Below are 14,587 nucleotides of genomic sequence, written 5' to 3'. Positions count from 1 at the left end.
GGTTTTGTGGAAGCAAATTTTTCCACAGACCAGCATGGGGAGGGTGGGTGGAGATGGTTCAAGTGCATTACATTTATTGTGCACTTTATTTCTATTATTATTACATTGTAATATATAATGAAATAATTATACAACTCACCAGAACATAGAATCAGTGGGAGCCCTGAGCTTGGTTTCCTGCAACTAGACAGTCCCATCTGGGGATGATGGGAGACAGTGACAGATAATCAGGCATTAGATTCTCATAAGGAGCATGCAACCTAGATCCCTTGCGTGCATAGTTCACAATAGGTTTTGTGCTCCTATGAGAATCTAATGCCCCCACTGATCTGGCAGGAGGTGAAGCTCAGGCAGTAATGTGAGTGATGGGAAGTGGCTGTAAATACAGATGAAGCTTTGCTCGCTTGTCCACCACTCATTTCCTGCTGTGCAGCCCAGTTCCTAATGGGCCATGGACCAGTACCAGTCCATGGCCTAGGGGTTGGGGACCCTTGGTTTAGATAATATATGGGGAAATACCTGGGTAATTCTATATTTAAAATTGTTATTTTTTTTTCTAGAAAGGGTGCTTCATTGAAGAGGTCCAAGTGTTGCACAGAAACATAGTAAGGACTTTACTGAAACTTCCTAAGTTTTATGTGCATGTAATATATTCTTAACATTTCATGTAACTTTACTCTGATATTATTTGTAGCCTACATGTTTTTATTCTTTTAGTTACTGTACCAGTCACTGTTTGAAATAGTAGAAATGTATGAAATAGAAAGCACAATATTAACTAACAAAAATCTCCTCCTCCTTCTCCTCCTCCTCCTCTTCTTCCTCTTCTTCTTTTTTTTTTTTTTTTTTAGCTAAATGGTGATAAAGAAAATTAGAAATCATTGGGTAAGAGAGTAGAATGCCTCTGGCTGCTGCCTTGACTGCATAGCCTCAGGAGCCTCACTTGCTAAATTGAGGAAGTATTATTTTTCTCTCTGGAGAGTTTCTAAAGAGTTGTTTGCAGTTCTTAATTTAATTTCTTTTTAAGTGCTTAAAATTAGTAGTTGGATTAATTGATCTTTCTATTCAGAGAGGCTTTTGCTGCCAGTGGCCAAAACAGGGGCCAGGAACATAAAAAACAGAATGATGGACACTTGACTTTATTACCTCTCATGCCCTCCTTTATCAACCTGGGTTTCACAGAAGTGAAATCACTTGTCTAAATCAAAATTTTATCTGAAACTGGGACTGGAGGTGAGAGGAGTGTGAGTAAATAATTAAAAATATACATACATGAATGTATATTTGTATATTCATACACATGTATGAATCACACGTATATATGTATGTCAGCATCTCAGTGTAATCCTAGTAACAATTAGAAGTTGATATTTTCCGTGTTTTAATTGTATAATACTACTTAACTTTAACATGAAAGGTTTTAACATTTCAGGAACTCAATAAATTCTTCTGTAGGAGTTCCTTGTGTAAATGCTTTTTTAAAATCAGGAGATTCATATTTTGGCTTTTCTAACTTATAGATTTGTAAAGTAAAAATATCAGTTTTTGTCCCTTCTCCATTAAAATATCATCCTGATCAAACAATAAAATTTATCACATGTTTAGTTTGTCTGCAGGCTGGAGGTGGAATTTATGTTCTCCTATGGAAACTTTGGTTACGGATTTTCACATCAGGTTAGTTCCCCTCTTTTAAAAGATTATTCTGTTGTAACTCTTCAGTCAAATCATCCTCTTCTGAGGCTCTATTTCAGTTTGAACAATTGTTTAAAATAAATATTTTTAAAAGATGCTTCTTTACCTCCCGAATTTGAGGTGTGTGGGCTTCTCTTCAGCCTCAAGAAAGATGAGACTTTACTATGATTTGTTTATACATTTTAAAGCAATGATATTTTATTCAAAATGTCTTCATTATAAAACTTGATTTTAGGCTAGGTGTGGTGGCTCACACCCATAATCCCAACACTTTGGGAGGCCGAGGTGGGTGAATCACCTGAGGCTGGGAGTTCGAGACCAGCCTGGCCAACATGGTGAAACCCCATCTCTACTAAAAATACAAAAATTATCCAGGCATGGTGGCACATGCCTGTAATCCCAGCTACTCAGGAGGCTGGGGCAGGAGAGAGGCGGGAGTTGTAGTGAGCCGAGATCGTACCACGGCACTCCAGCCTGGGCGATAGAGTGAGACTCTGTCTCAAAAAAAATAAAATAAAACTTGCTTGTATTTGTGTGTACACATACATATTGATGTAATTTGAAACACAAGTATTCAAGAAATCAGTGTGGATTTCTGCATCTAAAAATAGTTATTAAAAATTGAGTAATTGCCTGGCCTGGTGGCTCACACCTGTAATCCTAGCTACTCTGGAGGCTGAAGCAGGAGGATCACTTGAGTCAGCCTGGGCGATATAGTGAGATCCTGCTCTGAGAAAACAAAATGGAGTAATTGATCTAATTCAGATAATATTTTGTACTCATATGGTCGTTTCCTCCAGTTATTTCAACATCTGGTGTTATTTGAACTCTCCTTGATTCATCAAGAGAGTAATAAACCCAAAGAAGATATCTTCCTAGTTTTGACTTCGTCCTTTAAATTGACTACCATAGGTCCACATTGCCACAAATACTTTTATGTACTAACTTATATCCTTTTCTTTCATGATATCCTTAGGCCAGATTCCTAGAAAGGAAATTCTTGTCCAAAACAATGACCTTTTCAAGGAATTATTCTAGGAAAGTTGTACCAATATATACTCTCATCAAGTATTGAAAGAACTCTTAATATTCCTGGGTGTCACCAGTTTTGTGGTATTCAAAATGCAGTCCTCTTAGTGCTGCTGTTATATAGGGGAAATGACCTTTATTTGCATATCATTTTTCACTTTCAGTTTTTCCTTTCTAAAGTTTTGGGTCTTTTTAAATTAGGAATTGAAAGTGAAGACATCAGCCTTATTAAACAAGTCTACCGCTGTGTTAACTGAGAAATCTCTGTAATATGTTTTAAAATTGTGCCTATATTATATTATAATGATGTTTAATACATTTTGAATCAGAAGTAATATACAGATGAAAGCCACAAGGAACAAGCTTTTTCTTTCCCTTCTCTGCTTTGATTTTTTACTTTTTCTTCTGTTATTTTTTAAATTTCTTATCATAATTAGGCCTTATAGGGACCCCTAATTGTTTACTCCTTTTGTGACAGTTATAGCTTATGAGCACCAACTCCAGAGGTAGGTTTTGTGTCTGAACATAAGTATAATATGTAGTAATAGCCATTTTTAAGGAGAGGTATTCTTTTCAGATAAAACTGGGCAAGTATTATTTTATGTAGGTGGAATCTACTAAAAACCAGGAACAGAGGAATTGTATGGAAAAGAATGGGATATATAATAAAAGTTCAAAATAAAAACTTGATTTCATGTCTGTGAACTTTTCAGTGATATTGTCCCCTACTTAACCTATCGTGATACTGTAAACAGAGCACTACATTGGGGGCAGATAAAGCTACATTCAAGTCCTTACTCTTGCCTACTGTGTAGCCTTGAACAAATTACTGATCTTCAGTATCATCTGTAGAATATGCTTAGTTACTTACCGTATAGGTTTATTGAGATGGTTAAATAAGATTAAAAGTATAATAAAATGCTTGGCAAATATTTAGTACCCAATAAATGTTAGTGTCTTCTTTCCTCTCTTAATTCCTTATTTCCGTACATGTCTCATTTAAGGCCTAATTCATAGTCCTGGGGTATTCATAGCATTATGGTATCAATATGGTATGGTATTACAATTAGTGAGTTTTAATTGTAACTAAACAGTGCTAAAATACACTTACATTTTTTTCAGTTAAAACCTCTTCAGAAAATTACTGAACCATCCATGTTTATGAATCTTGCACCACCTCCAGAAAGAACAGATCCCGTGACGTAAGTGTTTTAAGTCTCATTAATATGGTCAGATCATGTGGCATTTAAAACAATTTTAATCCATTTGGTGGAGCATTTTGGTGGAGTTATTTTAAGAAGTCCCCAGGACATGGCCAGGATGGGGTAGACTCTGAGGTGAAGAGAGTAGTGAATTGTTTTGCTTAATAACAGGAAGAAATTTTGAATTTCTGGGTATAGCCCTGGATAGAGGAGTTGAGGACGTGTGGAGATAAAAGAAGAGAAGGAGTGCCAAGTTCATGGCTGAAGGAGGGAAGGGAGGAGTAGCTTAATAAGGAAAGCAGGCCAAGGAGATACCCCTTTTGGGAAAAGAGGTGAGAGACTTAACATCAGACTGTCTGATAGTTATCAGTTTTCTGCTCTGCAGTATAGTAATGTTACCCTTACCTCCACACCACTCCAATTGCTACAAAATCATCTGTAAAAAGTCTATGGTAAAACAAATGTCATTAGCAAACCAAAAGTAACTTAAAATATAGTATGCTAATCAATCTTGAAATTTCAACAATAAAAATAGATTATAGAAAAATGAGCACCTGAGAAAGAAATTTAATCTATAGTGTTATCCAAGAATAAGAAACGGAAAAAAGCTGAAATGGGATTGAGGGAATTAGGTGTTGAATGGGAAATTCTGTTCTGAAGTGCTTATTTTCCTGTAGTCTCACCAACACTGGATATTATCATTAAAATACTTTATCTATTTGATATTGGTGATTTGTTGAAATAGTAAAGCTTAACTTTTTCTTTTGTTTACCTTTCTTCTTCATACATTGATTAAATAAACATTGATTGAATGTCTGCTATATCCCCAAGTCATGGCAAATACAAAGACATGTGAGGCCTTCTCCTTGCCCTTGAGTAGCTCATGGTTTAATGCAAAGTAATATAAAAAATAATTACTATGATGATGCAAATGTAATAAAAGCCCTTCAAGAGCCAAACATAAAGAACTGTGGGACGCCAAGGAGCTTCTAATTCTTGTCAGGGAAGTTGGGGAGGAAAGAATGATCAAGTAAGGCTCCACAAAAGAAAGTGCTTGGAGTGAGACTTGTAAAAGTGGTAGTAGTGCATCTGGCTGATTTTGGAGGAGTGAGGGGACACATTCTCTTGATAGGGCACAGAAGTAAAAGCAGGGAGCCGTAAGAGGCTCTGTTATGTTAGAGAACAGTCTTTAGTTGAGAGTGGCTAAGAGATTAGGAGCAAGGAGGAGAGCAATGAGGGATGAGCTAGAGGAGTTGGCAGGGGCAAGATACGGTGATTGAGAGTTCAGGCCCTAGAGCCAGACTGCATGGGCTCACATCCTATATGACCTTGGGCAAGTTACTCTTAGGCTCTTTATGCTTCATTTGTTGAATGGGATAAAAATTAAAACTACCCAATTGAGTTACTATGATGATTAAATAAGTTACATGTAAAGTACTTAGAACATGGGAGCAAATAGCAAAATGCCTAATTAGTTGTTACCTATTTATAAAATTAATAAATATTTTTCATTACCATCATCATCATTGTAGGTTTATGCTTCTCAAATGTGATCAAATTTTACTCCTTTGGGTTCTCAGGAATATACTCCATATATACTCCAAAAGAACTATTTGAGTTTTTAAATTTATATAGACAGAAATCTGGAGAACATGTATAGGGATGGATATTAAGGGCAGGGGATGATGGTGGAAGGAAAATAAAGTTGGATCAGGCTGAGTTTAGTGATATGGACTTACTAAACAGAGATTATTTTTATTTATTTATTTTTTTGGAGACAGGACCTTGTTCTGTTGCCCAGGCAACAGATCATGGCTCACTGCAGCCTTGACCTCTTGAGGCTCAATCAATCCTCCCTCCTCAGCCTCCCAAGTAGCTGGAAATACAGGCATTTGTTACCACGTTTGGCTAATTTTTGTATTTTTTTGTAGAGACAGGGTTTTGCCATGTTGCCCAGGCTGGTCTCGAACTCCTGCGCTCAAGCGATCCACCACTTCAGACTCCGAAAGTGCTGGGATTGCAGGTGTGAGCCACTGCAGCTGGCCTAAGCAGACATTTTTGCATTTAATGCTGTAGCTTGGGGAGTTAGAAAGGGCTCTCATAGCTTGTTTACTTGAATGACTGAAAAAGGAACCAAAAGATGGCTCACAGTGAATTAGTTAGAAATGCTCAATTAATGTAGAGGAAGGGTTTTAGAGGCTCAGAGAAGTTATGTTAGAGTGGACTTGCCATTTAAAATTGACTCACCCATCCTGGGAGGGTCCAGAAGACGCACGTTTTACCATGACTATGAGAAATGAGTTTGTGAAGGGTACCCTGGCATCCTTGGAGAGCTCTGTGATTGCTCTTCCCTGTGGGCCAGACTTTACAGTGGCATCTGCAGTCACTGAATTGGGAAACTTAAATGCAATGGAAGTAATTGGGTCCCAGGGTGGCAGAAACCAAGTGAAGATACTCAACTACCAAAGGCAAGGTGGGCATGGTTACCATAATGTACAGTAGAATCAAAGAAGCAATCAGAATAGTCTTGCTAGTGCAAACCTATGGTGTTGGCTGTCTGATCATGTGTTCCTAGACATGAGTAGATAGGAAGCCTACTAAATTCTAATCTGATCTGTATAAGCAGAAAAGTTCTAGGTCAAGGGAACAAAAGTCTAACCTGCATCATAAAAACAGAGTCATGGCCTCTCAATCAATTCCCAGACTTGAGCTACTTTACAGACTCAGAACTCCTTTAATGAAAGGGAGGTCCTTCAAGGAAGGACCCTAGTATACTTCCAAAAATTTATGCTGTTAGTATTTCTCCCAGCCTTCCCCAAAGGGACCTATGGCCTTTTACCATGGTATTTGTGCACTGGGGAGAAGGGAACAATCAGAGCTTTTGGGGACTACTAGACACTGTCTCTGAACTAACACTCTGAATGTCACTGTGGTCCATCAATCAGAGTAAGGACTTATGGAGCTCAACTGATCAGTAGAGTTTTGGCTAAGGTCCATCTCACAGTTGGCTCTGTGGGTCCCTGAACATATCCAGTGGTTATTTCCCTGGTTCTGGGATGCATAATTGGAATAGATATTCTCAGTAGCTGGCAGAATCATTGGTTTCCTGATCTGTGGAGTGAAGGCTTTTATTTTGGGAAAGGCCAAGAAGATGCCATAGAACTCCCTCCATCTATGAAAGTAGTGAACCGAAAGCAATACTGCATGGAGGAACTGCAGAGATTAGTGCCACCATCAGGGACCTGAAAAACACAGGAATGGCAATTCCCACCACATCTCCATTTAACTCCCATATTTGGCCTGTGAAGAAGACAGATGGATATTAGAGAAACACAGTGGATTCTTGTGAGCTTAGCCAAGTGACAACTTCAATTGCAGCTGCTATACTAGATGTGATTTCATTGTTTGAGCAAATTAACATATCCCCTGGTATCTGGTGTGCAGCTACAGATCTGGCAAATGCTTATTTCTCCATACCTGTTAATAAAGACCATCAGGAGCAGTTTGCTTTTGGCTGACAAGGTGAGCAATACACCTTCACTGTCCTAACTTAGGGGTATATCAGCTCTCTAGCCCTACATTACAATTTAGTTCCCAGGGATCTTGATTGCCTTTTTCTTCCACAAAATAGCAGACTGGTCCGTTTTATTGATGACGTGCTGATTGGACTTGGTGAGCAAGAAGTAGCAACTACTCTAGACTTACTGATAAGACATCTTTGTGTCAAAGAGTGGGAAATAAATATGACAAAAATTCAAGGGCCTTCTACCTCAGTGAAATTTCTAGGGGTCCATGGTATGGGTGGTGATATCCTGTATACAGTGAAGGATGGGTTGTTGCATCTGGCTTCTCCTACAACAAAAAAGAAATACAACACCTGGAGAAATAACCACAGGTGGGCCTCTTTGGATTTTGGAGGTAATCTGTTCCTCCTTTGGGTGTGTTGTTCTGGCCCATTTACTGGATGGCTCAAAAAGCTGCCAGTTTTGAGTGGGGCCCAGAACAAGAGAAGGCTCTGCAACAGGTCCAGGCTGCCATGCAAGCTGCTCTGCCATTTGGATCATATCATGCAACAGATCTAATGATGTGTTAGTGGCAGCCATAAGGTACCTAGCTATTGGTCAAAAATTATTCTGAGAGGAGGGTGTTTATGATGAGATTCACTTTTAAACTGGCACACTGAGTAAAGCAGGTTGCTCTCCCTAGTGTGGGTGGGCCTCATCCAACAAGTTGAATGAAACAAAAAGATTGACTCACCCTGGGGTAAGAGAGAATTCCTCCTGCCTATCTTTGAACTGGGACATTAACTTTTCCCTGCCTTTGGACTCAAACTGAAACATCAGCTCTTCTGGATCTCCAGCCTACCAGCCTTTGGACTGGAACTACACTATTGGCTCTCCTGATTCTCAGGCCTTTGAACTCAGTCTAAAATTATACTTTTGGCTCTCCTAGGTCTCCAGCTTGCTGATTAACTTTGCAGATCTTGGGACTTCTCAGCCTCCATAATCACATGAGCCAATTGCTTATCATAAATATATTTATGTATATATACATCCTATTGGTTCTCTTTTTATGGACGACCCTGACTAATATAATGGAACAGAGGAACAAATGAATTTGTAAAATATTTAGAATGTTTAGCTATATCTCCTGTAATTAGGAAGTGACTGGAAATGGAAGATGACAGAAGGGGAAAGGAGGAAAAAAGATGTTCACATTTAGGGACCACTGGCTATACGTTTGTTGCTGTTATTTCCTCAACCAGGGAACACTTAGGAAAGAGCATACCTGGAGAAGGGGAAAATAGTGAGTTCTATTTTGGACATGTTGAGTTTAAGGTGCTTACCACTATGCATAGTATAGAATAGAGTTTAAGAATCTAAACTTTATCGTCAAAGAGACTGTGTTCAAATGTTAGCTTTGCCACTTACCAGCTGTAAGACCTTGGGAGGAGTTGTTTAATCTTTCTAACACTAGCTTTCTTATATATAAAATAGGATCTAATAATTCTCATCTCATAGGCTTGCTGTGAAAAGTGAATGAGGTAATATACATAGTCATATGAACATTGCACCTAGCACAAAATACATTCCAAAAAATTAATAGATTTTAAAAATAAAATATTAAACTAGTTCAACCATTGTGGAAGACAGTGTGGCAATTCCTCAGGGATCTAGAACTAGAAATACCGTTTGACCCAGCCATCCCATTACTGGGTATATACCCAAAGGATTATAAATCATGCTGCTGTAAAGACACATGCACACGTATGTTTATTGCAGCACTATTCACAATAGCAAAGACTTGGAACCAACCCAAATGTCCATCAATGATAGACTGGATTAAGAAAATGTGGCACATATACAGCATGGAATACTATGCAGCTGTAAAAAAGGATGAGTTCATGCCCTTTGCAGGGACATGGATGAAGCTGGAAACCTTCATTCTGAGCAAACTATCGCAAGGACAAAAAAACCAAACACAGCATGTTGTCACTCATAGGTGGGAATTGAACAATGAGAACACTTGGACACAGAACGGGGAACATCACACACTGGGGCCTGTCGAGGGGTGGGGGGAGGGGGAAGGGAGAGCATTAGGAGATATACCTAATGTAAATGACGAGTTAATGGGTGCAGCACACCAACATGGCACATGTATACATATGTAACAAACCTGCACATTGTGCACATATACCCTAGAACTTAAATAATAAAAAAAAGGAATTAAAAAAAAGAGATAGAGATTTGGGTCTAAAGATTTGGAGAGAGGTCTGGGCTCAAATACTTTGTACTTCTCATTAGAACTTCAGGCCCTTCTGTCCTTTTCCATCCCTGCTGCCTGTGATCTAAGTTTAGTAGTAAGTGTAATCAAGAGAGCACTTATCTCTGGATTTCTGGCTCTTGGCTTTTTTCCTAGTGCTAGCCTTCAATGGCCCAAGGTGGCTAGGTGAGCTAAAAGGTAAAAGAGAGAAGGGTTCAAAAGTGATAGCTGCCACTGATTTTGGAAGTGGACTTTTGTATAATTTCAATATTTCACTTTATTATTATGTTGCAGAAAAGTTATTATGCCACAGACAGTAGAATATCCAGCATTCTTATCCCCAGACCTGAATGTTACTGTTGGGACTCCAGCTGTGCAATCCTCCAACCAGCCATCTGTAGTGCGACTTGAAAAACTTCAGCAACAACCCCGGGAAAGGTAAAAAAAAAAAAAAAAAAAGTTCAAAAGAGCTCAAAATTTTCATCTTAGGTGTTATTTCTATAATATATTAATTTCTCCCTTTGAGACATAGGCTTGCTATAGGCTCAGAAACTTTCATTATGGTGCCATTGTTTTATGGGTTCGGAGATTATTTCTGATTTTTACTTGCCAATTTAGGTAACTTGTTTGAAAAAGTGTTATGCCAAAGAAAGAGGTGAAAACTCCCTTGTTTTTATTTTTTGAAATAGTGTCTCACTCTGTCACCCAGCTTGGCCCAGATTGGAGTGTAGTGGCACAATTATGCTCACTGCAGCCCCAAACTCTTGGGCTCAAGCAATCTTCCAGCCTCAGCCTCCCAAAAAGCAGGGACTACAGACACATCACACGTCACCACATCTGGCTATTTTTTTTTTTTTTTGAGACGAGGTCTTGCTGTGTTGACCAGTCTGGTCTCAAACTCCTGGCCTCAAGTGATCCTCCAGTCTCAGCCTCCCAAAGTGCTGGGATTTCATTGTGCCTAGTTGAGATGAAAACTCATTTATGAGGGATAAAGCATAATTCTTGCTGTCTCCTCGTTCACCAGTGTGTTTCATAGGTCTCATGCTTTTTTTTTTTTTTTCTGTATTTCTTGTCCTTTTTTTGCTATGCTTCAGTGTGGATATTTTCTTCTGACTTATATTCTAGTTCACAGGCTCTTTCTTGTTTCTATTCTGCCATTAAATCAACTGCATTCTTAATTTCAGTTATTTTATTTCTCGACTATGGAATTTCCGTTCATTTTTATAGTTTCTATTTATCTGCCAAAATCCACAGCCTTGTCTTTTAATTCTTTGGACATATTTATTATTGTCTCGGTCAGCTCAGGCTGCTATAACAAATACCATAGATTGAATGGTTTAAACAACAGACTTTTATTTATTATAGTTCTGGAGGCTGGGACATCCAAGATTAAGGTGCCAACTGATTTGATTCCTGCTGAGGGCCCTCTTCTTGGTTTGCAAATGGCCTTCTGTTTACCAAAGCCTCACACTGTGGAGGGAGATCATCTCTCTCATGTCTCTTATCATAGGAGTACCAATCCCATTCATGAGGGCTCTACCCTCATGACCCAATTACCTCCCAAAGGCCCTTCCTCCAAATAGCATCGCATAAGGGATTAGGATTTCAAAATATGAATTTTGGGGTATGTACACTTTCAGTTTATAGCAATCATTGCTCTTTTAAAATCCAAGTCTGACCATTTCATTATCTGGATCTTCTGTGAGTCTATTTAAATTACTGGTTTTTTTGTCTCTTAGTTTTCAGTCAGTTCTTACATTCGCACATGCCTAGTTGTTTTGATTGAGTGCCAGACATTGTATTTGAAAATTTATAGAACTAATTTGAGGAGCTTAATTTTAATTACATATTCCTACAGAGAAAGTATACATTTGTATCTGGCAGCCAGCTGGGCTAGGAGCACTAACAATCCCAGATCACTTTAATTCAATTAAGATTGAAATTGAAATGATTTGAAGCTGGGCTTTAGTTTCTGTGAGGGGGGTTAGTCTCTTTGTGGTTTATTCTTACTCCTAGTGTCAGGACTGGGACTAGTGTGAGGCAACTTAGGTCATAACATTTGAAGAGACGCTCATTCTCTTAAAGGCTTTTGGGGTCCCAACTGGGTGTTTACCAGGACTTCTCATCCCAACAAGCCCTGGACTCTGGTTTTTGTTCTCACATCCTTGTATTTCTATTTCAAAGCTCTGCTCAGCTTTTTAACTTCTTGACCATCTCAAGGCATAAATGCCTTGAAGGAAAAATGGCGCCAAATGATGGGCTCCAAGTCTCTGGACTTCCTTTCTGTCTGTAATCTTGGGTATGCAAATCCTTGCTGTCTTTATAACTCACTGATTCTTTCCAACACAATTTAGACAGTGTTTTGTCCAGCTTTTATAGTTGTGCAGTGAGATGATTGGTCTGAAATAACCTAGTTCAGAATCACAGTGATCATTTTAAAGATCATAATATCTTTTCTGAAAGAACTTAGAGTATAATGAGTAGAGACATAAAAAAAGCAAAACAAATAAATTACAAATTAAGAAATAAACTACAAAGGTATCAAAAAGATGGTAGAAAATAAAGGAGGTGACTGATTTTTATAAGAATTATTAGAGAAGGGGCCGGGCGCGGTGGTTCACGGCCTGTAATCCCAGCACTTTGGGAGGCCGAGATGGGTGGATCACGAGGTCAGGAGATCAAGACCATCCTGGCTAACACGGTGAAACCCCATCTCTACTAAAAATACAAAAAATTAGCCGGGCATGGTGGCGGCTGCCTGTAGTCCCAGCTACTCGGAAGGCTGAGGGAGGAGAATCACTTGAACCCAGGAGGCGGAGGTTTCAGTGAGCCGAGATCATGCCACTGTACTCCAGCCTGGGAGACAGTGCGAGACTCCATCTCAAAAAAAAAAAAAAGAATTATTAGAGAAGATATTTGAGGTAACATTAAAAGAAAGGAGTCAGCATACCAAAGATCCAGGGATAGAGAATTACTGTGTGAGTATGTATGAAAGCTCTAAGATAAGAAGAGATTATGCCTAGAAAAAGATGGCAGCCATTGTAAATGGAGCAACAAGCAAGGGGGAAAGTGGCTTGAGACAAGATAGGTGGAGACCAGATTTTTCAGAGCCTTATAGACCATAATTTGAATTTTATTATAAGAAAAATAGGAAGCCATTGTAGGTGTTTTATATTATCTTTTTTTTTCCCTTTTCTTTCTTTTTTCTTTCTTTTTTTTTTTTTTGAGATGGAGTCTCACTCTGTCGCCCAGGCTGGAGTGCAGTGGCATGATCTTGGCTCACTGCAACCTCTGCCTCCCGAGTTCAAGAGATTCTCCTTCCTCATCCTCCCGAGTAGCTGGGACTACAGGCATGCGCCACCATGCCTGGCTAATTTTTTTGTACTTTTAATAGAGATGGGGTTTCACCATGTTGGTCAGGCTGGTCTCGAACTTCTGACCTCAAATCATCCACCTGCCTTGACCTCCCAAAGTGCTGGGATTACAGGCGTGAGCCACCATACCCAGCCTATATTATCTTTTAAATATAATATTTGATCCAAAATAATAATCCATAATACTAATGTAAATTATGTATAGAATAATATAATGCCACCAACCAGTTCTTTTTTTTTTAATTATTATTATACTTTAGGTTTTATGGTACATGTGCGCAATGGCTACCAACCAGTTCTTAACCTAACCTAAAACCTAAAACATTATGGATAATTTGTATCTACTTATGAGTTTCTCTCCTATCTCATCCTCCTGCCTGTTTCCCAGAAGTTAACTATTTCAATGAGTTTTGATTTTATTTTTTGCCTTTTGAAAATTAATTTTAAAAAATCATATATATAGGATGCTTAAATAATACATTATTTGATTTTGCTTACATCACCCACTATGATGTTTCTAAGACTCATCTATGCAGTTTCATGGCATTCCATTTGGTGAATATGCTGCAATTTTCATTTCTTTACTAATGGTCATTAGTTGTATTCTCTTTTTATTGTTGCATAACAAATTATCACAAACTTAGTTGTTTAAAACAATATCTATTTATTTTCTCACAGTAGGTCAGAAGTCTTGGCAGAGTGTAATTGAATTCACGAGGCTGGCCGGGCGCGGTGGCTCACGCCTGCAATTCCAGCACTTTGGGAGGCCGAGGTGGGCCGATCACGAGGTCAGGAGTTTGAGACCAACCTGGCCAACGTGATGAAAACTCATCTCTACTAAAAATTCAAAAATTAGCCGGGCGTGGTGGCGGGCACCTGTAATCCCAGCTACTCAGGAGCCTGAGGCAGGAGAATCGTTGGAACCTGAGAGGCAGAGGTTGCAGTGAGCTGAGATCATGCCACTGCACTCCAGCCTGGGCGACAGAACAAGACTCTGTCTCAAAAAAAAAAAAAAAAAAGAAAAGAGAGATTTCACAAGGCTGAAATACAGGTGTTGGTTAGCGCATTCTCATTTAGAGGGGTCCTCTTCCAAGTTTCTTCAGGTTGTTTGAAGAATTCAGTTTCTTGTGATTATAGGAGCTTCTCTTCTTCTGAAACTCTGATAATGTGATGATTTGTTTGTTTAATAGTGTCCCGTAAGTCCTGTAGCCTTTATTCTATTCTTTTTTATCTGCCTGTATTATTTCAGTAGACCTGGCTTTAAGTTCAGAAATTATTTCTTCTGCGTGGCCTGGTCTCTATTGTACATTTCATTATTATTATTATTAATATTATTATTGTTATTATTATTATTAGAGACAGAGTCTTGCTATGTTGCTCAGGCTGGAGTGCAGTGGTGTTATCTTGGCTCACTGCAACCTCCGCCTCCTGGGTCAAGCATTTCTCGTGCCTCAGCCTCCGAGTAGCTGGAATTACAGATGTGAGCCACCAAGCCTAATTTTTGTATTTTTACTAGAGACAGGGTTT

General features: G+C 38.8%; 1 protein-coding gene across 11 annotated transcripts in view; it reads left to right on the top strand.

Moving 5' to 3' along the window:
* Positions 1-14,587, top strand: part of C2CD6 (C2 calcium dependent domain containing 6) — a 180,905-nt gene that overhangs the window by 37,359 nt on the left and 128,959 nt on the right. For all 11 annotated transcript variants that reach the window (XR_008501194.1, XR_008501193.1, XM_054479124.1 and 8 more), the window contains exons 6-9: positions 561-605; positions 1,606-1,674; positions 3,844-3,923; positions 9,981-10,124. Coding sequence is in view for 9 of the 11 variants with exons in the window: in XM_054479124.1 (XP_054335099.1) it covers positions 561-605; positions 1,606-1,674; positions 3,844-3,923; positions 9,981-10,124 (338 nt within the window). In the remaining 2 variants the exon portion in view is untranslated. The remainder of the gene's footprint in view (positions 1-560; positions 606-1,605; positions 1,675-3,843; positions 3,924-9,980; positions 10,125-14,587) is intronic.

Source organism: Pongo pygmaeus, chromosome 11 (assembly GCF_028885625.2).
Source record: "Pongo pygmaeus isolate AG05252 chromosome 11, NHGRI_mPonPyg2-v2.0_pri, whole genome shotgun sequence".
NCBI classification, from domain to species: Eukaryota; Metazoa; Chordata; class Mammalia; order Primates; family Hominidae; genus Pongo; species Pongo pygmaeus.
The sequence above is the reverse complement of the archived record's forward strand: the minus strand, read 5'-3'. Positions and strand labels throughout refer to the sequence as shown.